Below are 17,947 nucleotides of genomic sequence, written 5' to 3' on the forward strand. Positions count from 1 at the left end.
CAGCAGGCTCGTAAGCATTCATTCAAACAGCACTTTTGTGCGTTTGCCAGCAGCCCTTCGCAATGCATTGCGCTGTTTATGACTTCAAGCCTGTCAACTCCCAAGATTAGGCTTGTGTAACCGATGTGAAATGGCTAGCTAGTTAGCCCGGTGCGCGCTAATAGCGTTTCAAACGTCACTCGCTCTGAGACTTGGAGTAGTTTTTCCCCTTGCTCTGCATGGGTAACGCTGCTTCGAGGGTGGCTGTTGTCGATGTGTTCCTGGTTCCAGCCCAGGTAGGAACGAGGAGAGGGACGGAAGCTATACTGTTACACTGGTAATACTAAAGTGCCTATAAGAACATCCAATAGTCAAAGGTATATGAAATACAAATCGTATAGAGAGAAATAGTCCTATAATTCCTATAATAACTACAACCTAAAACTTCTTACCTGGGAATATTGAAGACTCATGTTAAAAGGAACCACCAGCTTTCATATGTTCTCATGTTCTGAGCAAGGAACTTAAACGTTAGCTTTTTTACATGGCACATATTGCACTTTTACTTTCTTCTCCAAAACTTTGTTTTTGCATTATTTAAACCAAATTGAACATGTTTCATTATTTATTTGAGGCTAAATTGATTGTACTGATGTATCAGCTTTTTTTGGTCCTCCAATAATCGGTATCGGCGTTGAAAAACCATAATCGGTCGACCTCTACACCCTATCCCTATGTAATGCACTACTTCTGACCATAGTCCATAACATATTCATTATGTAATGCACTACTTCTGACCAGAGTCCATAACATATTCATTATGTAATGCACTACTTCTGACCAGAGTCCATAACATATTCATTATGTAATGCACTACTTCTGACCAGAGTCCATAACATATTCATTATGTAATGCACTACTTCTGACCAGATGGGTCCAGATCAAAAGTAGGGAATTGAGTTTCAGGCTAAATATTTGACATTAGGTTAAATCTACACTTGAAGAGCATATGACAATGCAGAAGTTGACACAGCAGTTAGTCTTCTCTACACCAGAGGAGTGTAAGTGTACATCAAGGACTAAAAACATCAAAACCTCAACAATGGCACTGTTTAATGTACATGCCAACTGCCATGGTAATGGTCCTTCAGACTAACAACAGAAACCCTGGTAGAAATGCATGCAACATTTTGATGTTATTGAGTTTGTATATGAAAGGAGTTGTGTTTCAGCCTCTTCTGTTAGTAATACTAGTTGTTTTAAAGTTGTACACAGAGAAGCTGTAAGGAGGAGAGTACTCTGTACCAGACTGAAAAGATTCAGTGTCTAAAGGAGGGGGGGGGGGGGGGGGGTTACCTTGCTGAACAGCAGGTTGAGTTGTTTCCCAGAGCCGTGGTATCCTCCCTGAGAGAGGAAGAGTTTCACCTGCTCCTGGACCTGCTCCTCATCCAAGTGCCAACAGTTCTCATCATCTACACTGGCTCCTGCTGTGGGGTCCGGGGCCCCTGCACAGACAGAGAGAAGTTAGTAAAACAGTCTCATCATCCATACTGGTCCCTGCCGTGGGATCAGGGGCTCTGCACACAGAGACACGATTTATTCATTTAATGAAATAACTCAAAACTATTATATCTACTTCAGGTAACTTGTGGAGCTGGGGAAACCTGAGAGAGGAGTCATATTTCTATTTTCTTTCTCTCTGCATTGTTGGGAAAGGCCCGTAAGTAACCAAGTTCACCAAGCATGTGACAAATACAATTTGATTATATCCCTCTCTCGACCTCCTCTCTAAAGTAAATAAAAGCCAGGTCTATAGTGTTGATTAGAGGTGGACAGAGTGTTTCGTTTGCAGGCAGCATCAGACTAACGAGCAGCATTGATCTGCCTTTACCTTTAGCTCACAATCAATGTCCTCAGTGGGGCCTACGTACGTGCGCACCACACACACACACACACACACACACACACACACACACACACACACACACACACACACACACACACACACACACACACACACACACACACACACACACACACACACACACACACACACACACACACACACACACACACACACACACCGTGGACCTGGTTGATCTCGGAGTTAGTTGACAGTATCTCATCAGCCAGTTTCTGTGCGGTGGGCAACACCTCCGTATGATGCACTGATATCAGATACTGGACAAACTTCTGCAGCTGATCTCGGCTCATCTGGAACAGCGTCTCTGATATGGGCAGGTGCAGTTTGACCTGGTCGGGCTTCCGTACGCGGTACAGGGCCAGCGCTACAACGTGGGCGCAGTAGAAGATGTCCTTGTTGCCGCAGCTACAGGTTACCGCGGTGATCTTACAGCGGTCGAAGCTGACACTCACGCTGCAGATTATCTCAGGCTGAGAGGACGTGGCCGGGTCTGTTACTGTACCACTCAGATGAAACCCTGGGAAGAAAAAAAAGAGTGAGTTTTAACGAGCCTTTATTGTACAAGCCTTCAATGTGGCATCGACTATAAAATAAAAGTGAAAGAGGGAGAGAAAGAGGAGGGAGGGCGGATATAGAGGGAGAGAATGAGGGAGGGAGGATAGAGGGAGAGAAAGAGGATATAGAGGGAGAGAAAGAGGAGCGAGGGAGGATATAAAGGGAGAGAAAGTGGAGGGAGGGAGGGAGGGAGGGAGGGAGGGAGGGAGGGAGGGAGGGAGGGAGGGAGGGAGGGAGGGAGGGAGGGTATAGAGGGAGAGAAAGTGGAAAGAGGGAGGATATAGAGGGCGAGAAAGAGGAGAGAGGGAGGATATAGAGGGCGAGAAAGAGGAGGGAGGGAAGATATAGAGGGAGAGAAAGAGGAGGGAGGGAGGGAGGATATAGAGGGAGAGAAAGAGGAGAGAGGGAGGATATAGAGGGAGAGAAAGAGGAGGGAGGGAGGGAGGGAGGATATAGAGGGAGAGAAAGAGGAGAGAGGGAGGATATAGAGGGAGAGAAAGAGGAGGGAGAGAAAGAGGGAGGGAGGATATAGAGGGAGAGAAAGAGGGAGGGAGGATATAGAGGAAGAGAAAGAGGGAGGGAGGATATAGAGGGAGAGAAAGAGGGAGGGAGGATATAGAGGGAGAGAAAGAGGGAGGGAGGATATAGAGGGAGAGAAAGAGGGAGGGAGGATATAGAGGGAGAGAAAGAGGGAGGGAGGATATAGAGGGAGAGAAAGAGGGAGGGAGGATATAGAGGGAGAGAAAGAGGGAGGGAGGATATAGAGGGAGAGAAAGAAACAAGAGGATTTACATTTCTAGCCCATTCTGATTGGGACATCACACAAAACATCACACATAACTGAGGACATCGAAGCCCAAACCTCTAAAACCTTTAAACAACATACACAAAAACATCAGGCATGGGAGAAGTTTATTAAATCAAACAATTCATTGCAAAGCTATGTCCTCTCAAATAAAGGCATGCCATGTGTAATGGTAGACCTTCATAAACCTTATGAAAGAGGTGCAAAGATATATTCCATATACCCCTAACATCAAATTATGGCCACATTGAATACAGAGCGAAGTCCTGTGGCACGGAAATAAAATCAACGGAAACAGAGAAAGCAGGTTGGGTCAGCAATGATAGCAAGACAGATACTGTGTGTTAGAGTGAATCAGAGCCGGCTCATTTGAATAGTGTTTGATCTCCTGAGCCCTGCGTTTCCAGAGGCGGGGGGAGGGGTTATTATGCGTCTATGAGTATGCATGAGGAGGGCGGGGCTGCAAGTGCCAGTCTATAACACACACTGATGAGCATATGAAAGAGACACAGCCAGCGTGAGATCATGCATTTATTAATATTGGGGAGGAGCCAGGGAGAGAGTGTGTTATTAATTAATTTATGTGCTGAGGAGAGAGTTAGAGAGTTAAAGATGAAAACGTATCGGGGCCAAGTGGAGACATGCATGTATAAATCCACTTATCAAAGATCTGTGGGTGCTGTGATTTCAGGCGTGTATTAACAGGGATATGTAAGCTGCCACAGCTCCTCGACATGGGGCCTGTGTGTGTGTGTGTGTGTGTGTGTGTGTGTGTGTGTGTGTGTGTGTGTGTGTGTGTGTGTGTGTGTGTGTGTGTGTGTGTGTGTCAAAAACAGGTTCAGTGTGTGTTCTCCAGCCTTTCCCAGTCCAACGAGTTGAATAACAGAACATCAGAAACATGTGGCTCAAAGACAACTTGGCAGCTCTGATACACCCCTTTGGAAAAGTAACACCTACTGCAATTTATCTTTAGCAGACCAGAAATCCACAACAGGGTGAATAGGAATAAAAAGTCTAACAAAAAGTTTGAAAAAATACAAAACCTATGCCAATCTCTTACAAGCAGATAAATTCCATAACATAAACACCAAGGTCTATCACATTAAGACCGCTGCCTGGGCTCTTTAGTGGGCCCTCCCTCCTTTTCCTTCCCTTTCTCCATCCATCTTAGTTCTCTCCCTCTCTGTTTGACAGATGGGTCAGTAATGAACTCTTCTTTCTCTCCTGTACATCGGTTTGGCCACCACAAACTAGTCCCACGTGAAAAATGCACTTTTAATTTAGCTCATCGCTGAGCACAGGAATATAACTATTCACACAGCCTTCTCTCCCTCTTCTTCCCGACTGCTGGTTGGTATGAAATCTTCAGTATCTCATGTGCTAGCTATTAGACTGTGTTCCCCTCCTCTGCCCCCCTCAGCCCCCTCCCAAAGTGCAGCTAAGGGCTGCTGTGTGTTGGAGAGGCCAGGGCAGGTTTTCAAAGGAACCATTGCAGACATTTTTAGAACAAGGCTTGTGTGAGGTTGCCCTAGAAACACCCTCATGGCCGCTCTGGTGAAATCGCACTTGGCTTCGAGAGAGAAACAGAGCGAGAGAGCGAGAGAACGCAAGCAGTAGAGAGTGTGTGTGTAAACGCACCATGGCCCCCAGACCACCCATACACTTGGGGGCCCACATCAAAGCACTAGCCCAGATACTCCCTCTCTGCTTTGGAAACCATATGAGTGGTGATAAACCAGCAAGCTCTCTTGACCAGCTACAAGCCCTCCTTCCTCACATTCAACAACATGGGGCCCCCAAAATACCAAACCCCTGCTCTCATTTCAGGGAGAAGGAGAGGCCACAGCCCCTCCAAAATTAACCAATGCAGACCCACAGGAGCAAGAATGTAGCCTTTATATATGGGTCTTATAATAAAATTGGGTTGAGCATTCCCACATTAAGAGAGCTAGTCGAGGCTGGAAGGCTGCTTGCCTAAGCACAAAGCTCTCAGTGTGCAACCATCCACTAGGATAAATTAGATTGGGGAAAAATATGTGTGATGCTCAATCAAATTAAGATTCCAAGTCAATGGAGAAAATTCAGCCACAGGGGCGGGTGGATCATTAACATTATTTGCAGAATTGGTTTGAGTGAATGTCACTTTAAATCTAATATGACACAGTCGTGTGTGTGTGTGTGTGTCTTTTTCCTCAATTGGATTTTCTCAACTCCTGTGTCCTTTCCTCCGGTCTTCTCTGGCCTCCTTTTAAAAAAAGGTCAAAGGTAATCGACGAGAGGAGAGGGAAAGTGGTAGAAAATATGCTTGTACGAAATGAGACTCTCCTCCAATCGCGCCGCATCATGCCAATGACTTTAACAGGGTGGAATCCAAATCTAAAAGTATAAAGGTGATAAATATAAAAGTATAAAGGTGATAAAAACTATTTTGCTGGTAGTTATGTAATACATTTTGTTTAAATAAGTAGCGTATCGTTTAAAAATTTGCATGCTTTTCTCCTTCGAAGAAAACAATAGCTGGTTCAAATGGGGTGTGGCAGATTTCAAAACTCTTCCTCAAAAGATTCAGAAAGGATACGCTTGTGCTTCCTCATCTAACGGAGACTATCGAGGAGGGGAGGACCGTCTTCTGTTGCCTACTAATGAATTAACACTCTCCTCAACCACTTAGAGAGACGGAGGAGAGAGGACAGAGCAGAGAGGACGGAGCAGAGAGGACGGAGGAGAGAGGACGGAGGAGAGACGGCAGATTTGTCCAAATAATAAAAGGCCTGTGTGTGAAAGAAAGAAAGAAAGATGTAGGCCTATATAAACGAGGATAGAGAGAGGACAAGAGAAGTGAGGTTTTAGCTTGACATTTAATCACATTACCACATGAGCAACAGACAGACAGGGAACAGCTCAATCCAGCTCTGTACCAAAGCAAGCCAGAGCCAAGGTCCATTTCAGCTCAGTAGAAGACCGCAGTAGAAGGGGAATGGATCCTAGTCAGAGGAGTCCTCCAGTAGATCTAAAGAAGGGCTCGTTTGGAATTCCATATGGCCAGAGTCAGAGGAGCTGAGAGGAGATCTGACTAGCATGTGAAGAATGGTGCTCTATTGCAGGAGAGGAGAGAGGGTGGGGTGGAACCACAGAGATGGGATGAATATCCCTATGGGCCCTGATCAAAAGTGGTGCACTAGATAGGGAACAGGGCGCTATATGGGATGGACACTTGGAGGTCTGGGTGGAACTAAGAACCCTTTGAAAAGTGAGTGAGCAATCTGTTCAGCCCATAGGCCTATATTAGTGATGTCATTGTCTAAAACAACCTCCGAAGGGCTGGCTGTGTAACTCCAGAGGAAATCTGAGAAGGAAAGAGTCAGAGAGGTTTTAGGGTGTGGGTGTACACCTCGGTCTTACTGGGAGTGGAGGGGGAATAAGAGGAGCTTGTGTATTCCAGAGGAGGCTGCTGAGGGGAGGACGGCTCATAATAATGGCCGGAACGGAGCAAATGGAATGGCATCAAACACCTGGAAACCATGTCTGATGTATTTGATACTATTCCACTGATTCCGCTCCAGTCATTACCACGAGCCCCAATTAAGGTGCCAGCAACCTCCTGTGATGTATTCCCATGTGAGAGAGAGCCAGAAGAATGACAGGGGTCCTATAAGGAAGCCCTCATACAGAGACCATAAACACTGATCAATACATTTACACAAGGGACGCTGCTTTAGGAGTGTTGTAGTGTGTGTGAGGTCTAGGTGAGGGTCAAGCTGGAATAGCACAGCTGAGCAGCAAGGGTGGCCATGTTTGTGCTATGACCTCTGAAAGATCAAAGGCCTTGTCTTCCACAGGAGCAGTCACACCAACCAGAGCCAGCTGTAGCCTAGAAAATAAACCCTTTTTTGATTTTTTACATTCTATCAATTTCAATTCCATTACTTCTACATGTGAATTTGACGGCAAATGTGCATATTAATCATCAGGATGGAGTGTGTGTGTGTGTGAGATTGGAGGTGTCATCCTGCGGCTACTTAAATGACAGTCGACTCTGATCTAGCCGGGTGAAGCCGCCACGAGATCCATCAGGAATGACTTGCAATTTCCAAACTATCACTTACAAAATGGAGTCTAATTTTGTTGGATTGGACAGTCAGACCCAGTCTGTTTCACTGGCCTGTTGAGTGATTCTGGAGCTTGGCAGAGGATGGCTGTCTGACTAGCCGTGAGACATTCAACTGAATTATTTGGACAGCGGGGTTTTAGCAAGCCTCTTTGAAACCGCATGCCTGATTTGGTCTCTCGGTCTATACATCCATCACAACCATGTGAAGAGTTAGGAGGGAAATTAGAGATGTATGGAAATTAGCATGTGTAAGTACCAAGAGAAGTCCCTCAAGAGTCTCTTGGCTGAAGATGAACACAAGTGGTTGGTGTGTGTGTGTGTGTGTGTGTGTGTGTGTGTGTGTGTGTGTGTGTGTGTGTGAAGATGAATGTACTGAGGATCCATTGAAAAGCCATTGTCAGCTCTTTAAAGCTTAGGCTAAGTGTGTTTGTAAGGACAAGCCTCTACATCAGGAAGGGGATTACAGACAGTGACATGGGGACACATGAGACTAGACCTAAACATCTACAATGTCACGAGACTGGTACAAATCCAAGCACAAAAAAAACATGAAAATCATGGTTGGGTTTTGATGATGATGGCCAAGGGAAATCTGAATGTGCTTCTCACACACCTTCGAACAGAGAATCAGAGGGGAAGTAAAAAGAGTGTGTGTGTGTGTTATGGGCGACTAGTCAGGAAGTAACCTTCCCTTTGCCCCTCCCATTCCGTTGGAAAGTCAACTGACATGCTAGACTCCCCCCAGCGTGCGCGCGCACACACACACACACACACACACACATTTTGTTTTACTATCCTTGTGGGGACCAAAAGAAATGTCCCTAAACCCTACAAGGATAGTAAAACCAAACACCCACACACACCTACCTGACTACTAAAGTATGCTTCCTACTCCCAAAAACACAGCCCCTCTTCCTTTCTCCCCCTCCCCCCAACACTCACTCAGTGCTGCCTAGCCCTAAGCTGACCTGCTTTGTGTGTGCTGACGTCACTCACCAGACAAGAGGCAGCACTCCAGACACACACATATAACGGCCTTAGACTAGGGGGAAGCAGCATTCCAGCACTGTGTTCACAAACACACAGGAAGCACTCAGCTGTAGCAAAGTGTGAGGGAGGGAGGGATTTGGCCGTGAGCCAGAGTTCCTCTGAGCTCTTCCCCTTTCTGCTCCAGCCAGCCACAGTTTGTGTAAAGTAGCCCTGCCAGTTCGGACTTAACCCCTCCCTCCCTGGAGTCACCCAGGTAATTTACCAGCAACTACAGTGTTCCCATTCTGATTTACCAACACTCCACACACACAAGCAGCCCACAGTCCAAGATAACAATGGCTAAAAGCACACACATACATTTAACAACTAACAAAATCATTTTTTTTTTAATTATTTTACCTTTATTTAACTAGGCAAGTCAGTTAAGAACAAATTGTTATTTACAATGACAGCCTAGGAACAGTGGGTTAACTGCCTTGTTCAGGGGCAGAACAACAGATTTTTACCTTGTCAGCTCGGGGATTCGATCTTGCAACCTTTCGGTTACTGGCCCAACGCTCTAACCACTAGGCTACCTGCCACCCCAATCCAGAATGCATGGGTGAGAGAAGGAGTGGGGATACCTTGGAACACACATACACGTGCGCACAAGCACGTCACCCCCTCGTCCCGTCACGCAGAGAGAAAAATGAAACAGATAACGGCAGCTTGGAAAATATAAAACATATTTTCTTTTGGGCAGCTTGGAAGACAACCTCACGAACCCCAATATCTTTGTTTGGCATTTTGCATTCACTGTAGTAGTGCGTTTCCTGCTTACTGTCCTGAGAGCCCAAATCAATAAGACTACACCTCTCAAACTCCCACACTACTCAAACATTACTCATATCATCTCTTGGTTTGCAGTCACACAATTAATATCCATTTATGAATGACCTGGTTTCAAGTAGTAACCGATACACAATTCCTCATTCAAAGGACAAAGAAGGCTACAGAGAGGACACAGAAACACAACATCCTATAAACTAATTCCCTCACTGCTCCAGGGGCTGAATTTCTCCCATACGAATCACAAAGGCATGTGACCGCACATACGGTGCGAGACACGCGTATCACTACGCCGTCTTACCTTTGCATTTAGGCGACTTCACATAGACCTACACTGAGCCCTGTTAATCAAATGACTCCCTATTCCCTATACAGTACACTACTTTCGACCAAAGCCACTGGGGAATATGTTCAGGATAGGGTGTTATTTGAGCTCGTCTTTGTCCTTCCTGAACCTGCCTTTGTCTAGCTGTGTAGCCCAGAGTGGGCCGTGCAGCGCTGAACCAGTACCATGTCAGGGGTAATACATCAGACATGACATCTTTTACCCCCAAACAGAGATGACAAGTGTCATTCTTCACACTAACCACACCGGACAAAGCCAGGAACAGGAGGAAGGATGGAATGGAGGAGGGGCGCTCACGTTTAATATCACTTGACATGCGTCATCTAGCATCGCTCAGCCCTCCGCTGAGGCTGTGTAAAAGCCTCAGCCATCACACACACATCAAACAAAAACCAAGACAAACATCTCACTAGCCCAGCGCTGCACTAGCCCAGCGCTGCTATCGACAGATACTGAGGAGGAGGAGGAGAAGAGAGAGAAATACTGTGTTCGATTCACCTGCCTGTAAATACTGTGGTCAAATCTCCTGCCTGTAGGCAATTCCTGTAAATATTGACGTTGAGGTTAAGGATATTCTCTCATGGACAGGCTATAAATGGATAGCTAACATTGTCTCAACGCTGTAAGCATCTGACATTATACAGTATCACTTTTCTTATCTCACACAAACACATGGAGGCAAAGAGTGGGCCTACTAAATGCGTGGATGACTTGCCTAAGAGCGGTTACTAGAATAGGGAACTGAGCCATCTGAATAGGTCTGCAGATACTTTAGGTTTCGTCTCTCCAGCTAAACGCAGACAGCTGATCTTATCAAAACCCTTTCAGAACCCTATTCCGGTGAAATGGCTCCCATTACATGTAAATAACTACCCTTTATTGATGGATGATTGAGAGAAATTGCCCACTACTAGAGAGAAGGGAATATTTCCCCTAGAGCTCTTTGTTGACATGGGAGTAGCCTGATAATGCTGGCTGTCTAAGTGATCCCCCACAGGGAGTGGTATTTGACCATCACCAGGTAGGCAGCCACAACACACCATCTGGCAGGTCAGCCCACCAATGATTCACAGGTCTAGCTGGTGTCCATTCTATTCAATTCCATTATATTAGTAGACAACACAAGGCTATGTTATTGACTGCTTGAATCAACAGCATCTGTAAATATGCTACCTCTGACTAATCATATTAATGAAACGTTTCATCTGTGTTTGGAGATCATCATTAGTTTCATCTGAGATGATACAGTGGGTACACAGGGCAGGGATTGGGTGGGGTTCAGAGATCCCCCCCCCCCCCCCGCTGATCAAGATGGCATCCATCCTTGAATTAGGTCAATGAGTTTGTCAAAATGAGAGAGGGAGATCTCCAGACTAATGGGGTTATGGGAGCAGAACCAAGCAGCTGATTTAAGCAGAGTTCATCATATTCATCACATTGGTTAGACAGCTAATTACTGCTACAGGCCAATACACTTACATGTGGAAACACACACACACACACACACACACTAGGGCTGGGCGATATGGCCTAAAAATCATGGGGATTAAAAATATATATATATACACACACACACACACACACACACACACACACTAGGGCTGGGCGATATGGCCTAAAAATCATGGGGGTTCAAAATATGTATCTCGATTTTTGGGCCATATATCTAAAGAAGCTTGTTGTACATCTACCTCTAGAGTCTAAGCTGGGGGGGTCAGCTAGTATATGGAATTGTTTTAAGATGGTCCCCCTGAGGATCATTTACAGTGCCTTCAGAATATATTCACACCCTGAATTTAAAATTGATTCAACTGAGATGTTTTGGTCACTGGCCTAAACACAATACCCCATAATGTCAAAGTGGAATTATGTTTTTAGAATTTTTTTAAAAAATGAATTAAAAATGTGTCAATAAGTATTCAACCCCTTTGTTATGGCAAGCCTAAATTGAGGAGTAAAAATTTGCTTAACAAGTCACTGTGTGCAATAATAGTGTTTAACATTATTTTTTAATGACTACCTCATCTCTGTACCCCAAACATACAATTATCTGTGATGTCCCCCAGTTGAGCAGTGAATTTCAAACACAGATTAAACCACAAAGACCAGGGATGTTTCTCAATGCGTCGCAAAGGGCACCTATTGGTAGATAAAAAAAGCAGACATTGAATATCCCTTTAAGCATGGTGAAGTTATTAATTACACTTTGGGTGTATTGATATACCATCCAGTCACCACAAAGATGCAGGCATCCTTCTTAAGGGATTTCACCATGAGGCCAATGGTGACTTTAAAACAGTTAAAATTCAACGGCTGTGATAGGAGAAAACTGAGGATGGATCAACAACATTGTAGTTACTCCACAATACTAACAGAGTGAAAAGGAAGCCTGTACATAATAAAATATTCCAAAACATGCATCCTGTTTGCAACATGGGACTAAAGTAGTACTGCAAAAAATATGGCAAAGCAATTTTTGTCCTGAACACAAAGTGTCATGTTTGGGGCAAATACAACACATAACTGAGTATCGCTCTCCATATTTTCAAGGATAGTGGTGGCTGCATCAAGTTATGGGAATGCTTGTAATCATTAAGGACTGGTGAGTTTTTCCAGGATAAAAAATAAACAGAATAGTGCTAACCACTGTCAAAATCCTAGAGGAAAACATTGTTCAGTCTGCTTTTCACCAGACACTGGGATATTAATTCACCTTTCAGCAGGGCAATATCCTAAAAACACAGGAAGTTTATTTTAAAGTGTCTGTCCTATTTCTGAGAGATATAAGATCAGGATTTTCTTTTTTTTAATGGACACATATTTGACCCCTTTTAGGCACTACTTCCATATTTAACAGGTACCAGGCTACCTTCAGGCGAGTCTTGTGGGCATCCGAGAGCAAAACAAGTAACATGTACGTTCCATATAGGGGCCATAGTTTATAGGCCAAACCGTTTCAGACGTTTTTGTGAGAAGAGCAGTTTTGTCTCATGGTCTGACACACCACTGTAGCTCTGCCACCTTTCACCGCAGATGTGGAAGGCCAAAATCGATAACTTAAATCGATCGCTTAAACAGACAGATTTTTAATGGGGATTTTTGTTATTGTGTAATTAGATTTCCGTGGGGCTGTGGAAATTGACTCAATAGGGCGTAAAAGGTCAAATACACAGCATTTCAAACAGTCAGCGATAATATAATGAATTCAGAGTTTGTGAAATTATACCAAGGCTGAATATAAACCTTCTTCCACAACCTGCTTTTTTGCAATTCACACTAATCTGGCTTTCAAGTTGGTCTATAAAAATGCCCTTTATGCTACAAATTTATCCAGAACCATGCATAATATACATTCACTATTGACAAACTTCTTGTAGCAGGCATTATTGAAAATGAACACAGGTCTCTTAAACAATCTATCAAGCACCACATGCTAGTGAGTAGCCAGCTAGTTTTTATATTTCAAGTTTAGCCAACTTGGATCTGCTAGCTAACATGGTAGAACAGTTGAACTGTTACGAACACACCCTTCTGTCCGTCTCCAACTTTTAACAGCATGTTCAATTTGTTCAGATGTTGAAATCAAGTGGCTTACCTTATTTCTCAGAATGAGAACGAGTTGCCAATTCCTTATATAAATTGTGTTTTATGATTATTGCACATTTATAAAACACAGACTAGAAAGCTAGTATAACACTCTTTGGATAAAATCTTGCAGCGGTATGTGCACACGACAAACTGAACATTTATTTTCCAGAATCAATTCCAGATCAATTAATTGACAAATCTGGATACCGCCCAAGTCCAACAGGCCTTCCCTCAAACCAGGATTTAAGGTATTACCAGCATAGCACACAAGGGGCTGCTAAAAACACAAGAAAAGCACATCGGGCCTCTATTACCAGAATGCTAAAAGAATTGGCACAACGGAATAGCGAAATCACATCAACTGCTTACTTTTTATTTTGTATTTTTTTTATTTCAACTTTATTTAACCAGGTAGGCTAGTTGAGAACAAGTTCTCATTTGCAACGGCGACCTGGCCAAGATAAAGCAATGCAGTTTGACACATACCACAAAACAGAGTTATACATGAAATAAACAAACGTACAGTCAATAGTACAGTAGAAAAGGTATATAAACAGTATGTGCAAATGAGGTAGGATAAGGGAGGTAAGGCAATAAATAGGCCATGGTGGCAAAGTAATTACAATAAAGTATTTAAACACTGGAATGGTAGATGTGCAGAATATATATATATATATGTACAAGTTGGGGTGCAAAGGAGCAAGATAAATAAATAAAGTATGGGGATGAGGTAGTTGGATGGGCTATGTACAGGTGCAGTGATCTGTGAGATGCTCTGAAAGCTGTTGCTTAAAGTTAGTGAGGGAGGTATGAGACTCCAGCAATTTTTGGCATTCATTCCGGTCATTGGCAGCAGAGAACTGGAAGGAAAGGCGGCCAACGGAGGAGTTGGCTTTGGGGGTGACCAGTGAGATATACCTGCTGGAGCGCGTGCTCAAGGATGCTTTGTTGCGAAATAGGAAGCCGATTCCAGATTTAATTTTGGATTGGAGATGCTTAATGTGAGTCTGGAAGGAGAGTTTACAGTCTAACCAGACACCTAGGTATCTGTAGTTGTCCACATATTCTAAGTCAGAACCGTCCAGAGTAGTGATGCTGGACGGGCGGACGGGCAGCCATCGGTTGAAGTGCATGCATTTAGTTTACTTGCATTTAAGAGCAGTTGGAGGCCACGGAAGGAGAGTTGTATGGCATTGAAGCTCATCTGGAGGTTAGTTAACATAGTGTCCAAAGAAGGGCCAGAAGTATACAGAATGGTGTCGTATGCGTAGAGGTGGATCAGAGAATCACCAGCAGCAAGAGCGACATCATTGATGTATAGAGAGAAAAGAGTCAGTCCGAGAATTGAACCCTGTGGCACCCCCATAGAAACTGCCAGAAGTCTGGACAACAGGCCCTCCGATTTGACACACTGAACTCTATCAGAGAAGTAGTTGGTGAACCAGGCGAGGCAATCATTTGAGAAACCAAGGCTGTTAAGTCTGCCGATAAGAATGTGGTGATTGACAGAGTCGAAAGCCTTGGCTAGGTTGATGAATACAGCTGCACAGTAAAGTCTCTTATCGATGGCGGTTATGATATCGTTTAGGACCTTGAACGTGGCTGAGGTGTACTCATGACCAGCTTTGAAACCAGATTGCATAGCGGAAAAGGTGTGGTGGGATTCGAAATGGTCGGTGATCTTTGTTAACTTGGCTTTCGAAGACCTAAGAAAGGCAGGGTAGGATAGATATAAGTCTGTAGCAGTTTGGGTCTAGGATGTCTCCCCCTTTGAAGAGGGGGATGACCGCAGCAGCTTTCCAATCTTTGTGAATCTCAGACGATACGAAAGAGGTTGAACAGGCTAGTGATAGGGGTTGCAACAATTTCGGCAGATCATTTTAGAAAGAGGGTCCAGATTGTCTAGCCCGGCTGATTTGTAGGGGTCCAGATTTTGCCGCTCTTTCAGCACATCAGCTATCTGGATTTGGGTGAAGGAATAATGGAGGGAGGCTTGGGCGAGTTGCTGTGAGGAGTGGAGGGCTGTTGATCGGGGTAGGGGTAGCCAGGTGGAAAGCATGGCCAGCTGTAGAAAAATGCGTATGACATTCTAAATTATCATGGATTTATCGGTGATGACAGTGTTTCCTAGCCTCAGTGCAGTGGGCAGCTGGGAGGAGGTGCTCTTGTTCTCCATGGACTTTACAGTGTCCCAGAACTTTTTGGAGTTTGTGCTACAGGATGAAAATTTCTGCTTGAAAAAGCTAGCCTTAGCTTTCCTAACTGCCTGTGTATATTGGTTCCTAACTTCCCTGAAAAGTTGCATATCACGGGGGCTATTCGATGCTATTGCAGAATGCCACAAGATGTTTTTGTGCTGGTCAAGGGCAGTCAGGTCTGGAGAGAATCATGGTCTATATCTGTTCCTGGTTCTACATTTTTTGAATGGGGCATGCTTATTTAAGATGTGAGGAAGGCACTTTTAAAGAATACCCAGGCATCCTCTACTGACGGGATTACATTTCCATGTAATGATGAGGTCAATATCCTTCCAGGATACCCGGGCCAGGTCGAATAGACGGGCCTGCTCGCTGAAGTGTTTTAGGGAGCGTTTGACAGTGATGAGGGGTGGTTGTTTGACCACAAACCCATTACAGACACAGGCAATGAGGCAGTGATCACTAAGATCTTGGTTGAAAACAGCAAAGGTGTATTTTGAGGGCAAGTTGGTTAGGATGATATCTATGAGGGTGCCCGTGTTTACGGATTTGGGGGTGTACCTGGTGGGTTCATTGATAATTTGTGTGAGATTGAGGGCATCAAGCTTAGATTGTAGGATGGCCGGGGTGTTAAGCATGTCCCAGTTTAGGCCACCTAGCAGCACGAGCTCTGAAGATAGATGGGGGGCAATCAATTCACATATAGTGTCCAGGGCCCAGCTGGGGGCAAAGGGTGGTCTAGAGCAAGCGGCAACGGTGAGAGACTTGTTTCTGGAAAGGTGCATTTTTAAAAGTAGAAGCTCGAATTGTTTGGGTACAGACCTGGATAGTAAGACAGAACTCTGCAGGCTCTCTCAAGTAGATTGAAACACCACCCCTTTTGGCAGTTATATCTTGTCGGAAAATGTTATAGTTAGGGATGGAAATTTCAGGGTTTTTGGTGGTCTTTTTGGTGGCCAGGATTCAGACACAGCTAGGACATCCTGGTTGGCAGAGTGTGCTAAAGCAGTGAATAAAACAAACTTAGGGAGGAAGCTCCCTAATGTTAACATGCATGAAACCAAGGCTTTTACGGTTACAGAAGTCAACAAATGAGAGCACCTGGGGAGTAGGAGTGGAGCTAGGCACTGCAGGGCCTGGGTTAACCTCTACATCACCAGAGGAACAGAGAATTAAGGGTACGGCTAAAGGCTATCAGAACTGGTCGTCTACTACGTTCGGAACAGAGAGTAAAAGGAGCAGGTTTCTGGGCACGATAGAATAGATTCAAGGCATAATGTACAGACAAAGGTATGGTAGGATGTGAGTACATTGGAGGTAAACCTAGGCATTGAGTAATGAGAGATATATTTTCTCTAGAGACGTTTAAACCAGGTGATGTCACCGCATATGTGGGAGGTGAAACTAAATGGTTGGTTAAGGCATATTGAGCAGGGCTAGAGGCTCTACAGTGAAATAAGGCAATAATCACTAACCAGGACAGTAATGGACAAGGCATATTGATATTTGGGAGAGGCATGCGTAGCCGGGTGATCATAGGGGTCCAGTGAGTGGTTGGGCTGGCTGGAGACACGGCGATTCAGACAGCTAGCAGGCCGGGGCTAGCAAGCTAGCAGAAGGGCCTTAGAAGGACGTCTCAACAGAGGAAAGTTTGTTTTAGCCTCCGCGTGCGGTGATGTCGATAGACCAGTCGTGATGGATTAGTAGGGTTCCGAGTAGCAGAGGGGTCCAAGTCAAAATAGGTATAGTGGGCCAAGAAATTGGCCGATGGATCTATTCAGCTAACTGTCCAATATGCTCTAGACAGCTAGCTGGACACAGCTAGTGGGCCGTGGCTAGCAGCTAGCGGGCCGTGGCTAGCAGATGGGCATTCAGGGGACATCGCGATGTAGGGGCCAGTTGAGTACCCCCCTCGAGCAGATTACGTTGTAATCCAGTCGTGAAGGATCAGCGGGGTTCCGTGCCCCGTACCGGCAGTAGAAGGGGTCCGGGTATTGTAGCCCAGGAGTGGCTGATGGGCCTCTTCAGCTAGCTGGGAGAATGGGCCTAGCATGGGCTAGCTCCAGGCTAATTGATGCTTGCTTCAGGACAGACGTTAGCCAGGAGTAGGCACTCGGGTAGCAGCTAGCGAGCTGCGATGATCCAGGTGAAAAGGCCCAGAGCTTGCTGTAGGAATCTGGAGGTATGGAGCTAAAATGAACAAACTAATTGCAGACACGGGCAAATCCAGCTCATAAAGTTATACAAGCGTAGTTAGTAGCTACTGAATGTCATTTCGGTGTGTGTGGACATATACGAGCGAAAGTGAACAAGAGAAATTGTGCAAATGAACAAAGTTGTGATAGATGCTTTTCTGAAGGAAGAGCAGCTTTTCTGAAGGAAAAGCAGCTTTTCTGAAGGAAGGGAAGCTTTTCTGAAGGAAGAGCAGCTTTTCTGAAGGAAGAGCAGCTTTTCTGAAGGAAGAGCAGCTTTTCTGAAGGAAGAGCAGCATGTGTACATGGAGCAGATGGGAGAAGAACGGAAGAGAAAAAACGCTAGTAGGAAGCGCAAGGAAAATAATAGCAGCTGTAGAGATAACTCATCCAGAGATCTTTCACCTCAGGCAGAAAGCCATAAGATATCT

The 17,947-nt window shown here is 44.8% G+C and overlaps 1 protein-coding gene across 1 annotated transcript in view; it reads right to left on the bottom strand.

Annotated features, from left to right (window-relative positions):
• The window catches only part of LOC106562823 (zinc finger SWIM domain-containing protein 6), a 125,330-nt gene that overhangs the window by 82,103 nt on the left and 25,280 nt on the right, over positions 1-17,947 (bottom strand). Inside the window, exons 2-3 of the mRNA XM_082966410.1 lie at positions 2,064-2,420; positions 1,336-1,484 (exon numbers count right to left, since the gene is read on the bottom strand). Coding sequence (XP_082822536.1) covers positions 1,336-1,484; positions 2,064-2,420 — 506 coding nt within the window. The remainder of the gene's footprint in view (positions 1-1,335; positions 1,485-2,063; positions 2,421-17,947) is intronic.

The sequence above is a fragment of the Salmo salar genome, chromosome 20 (genome assembly GCF_965601325.2).
Source record: "Salmo salar chromosome 20, fSalSal1, whole genome shotgun sequence".
Taxonomy (NCBI): domain Eukaryota; kingdom Metazoa; phylum Chordata; class Actinopteri; order Salmoniformes; family Salmonidae; genus Salmo; species Salmo salar.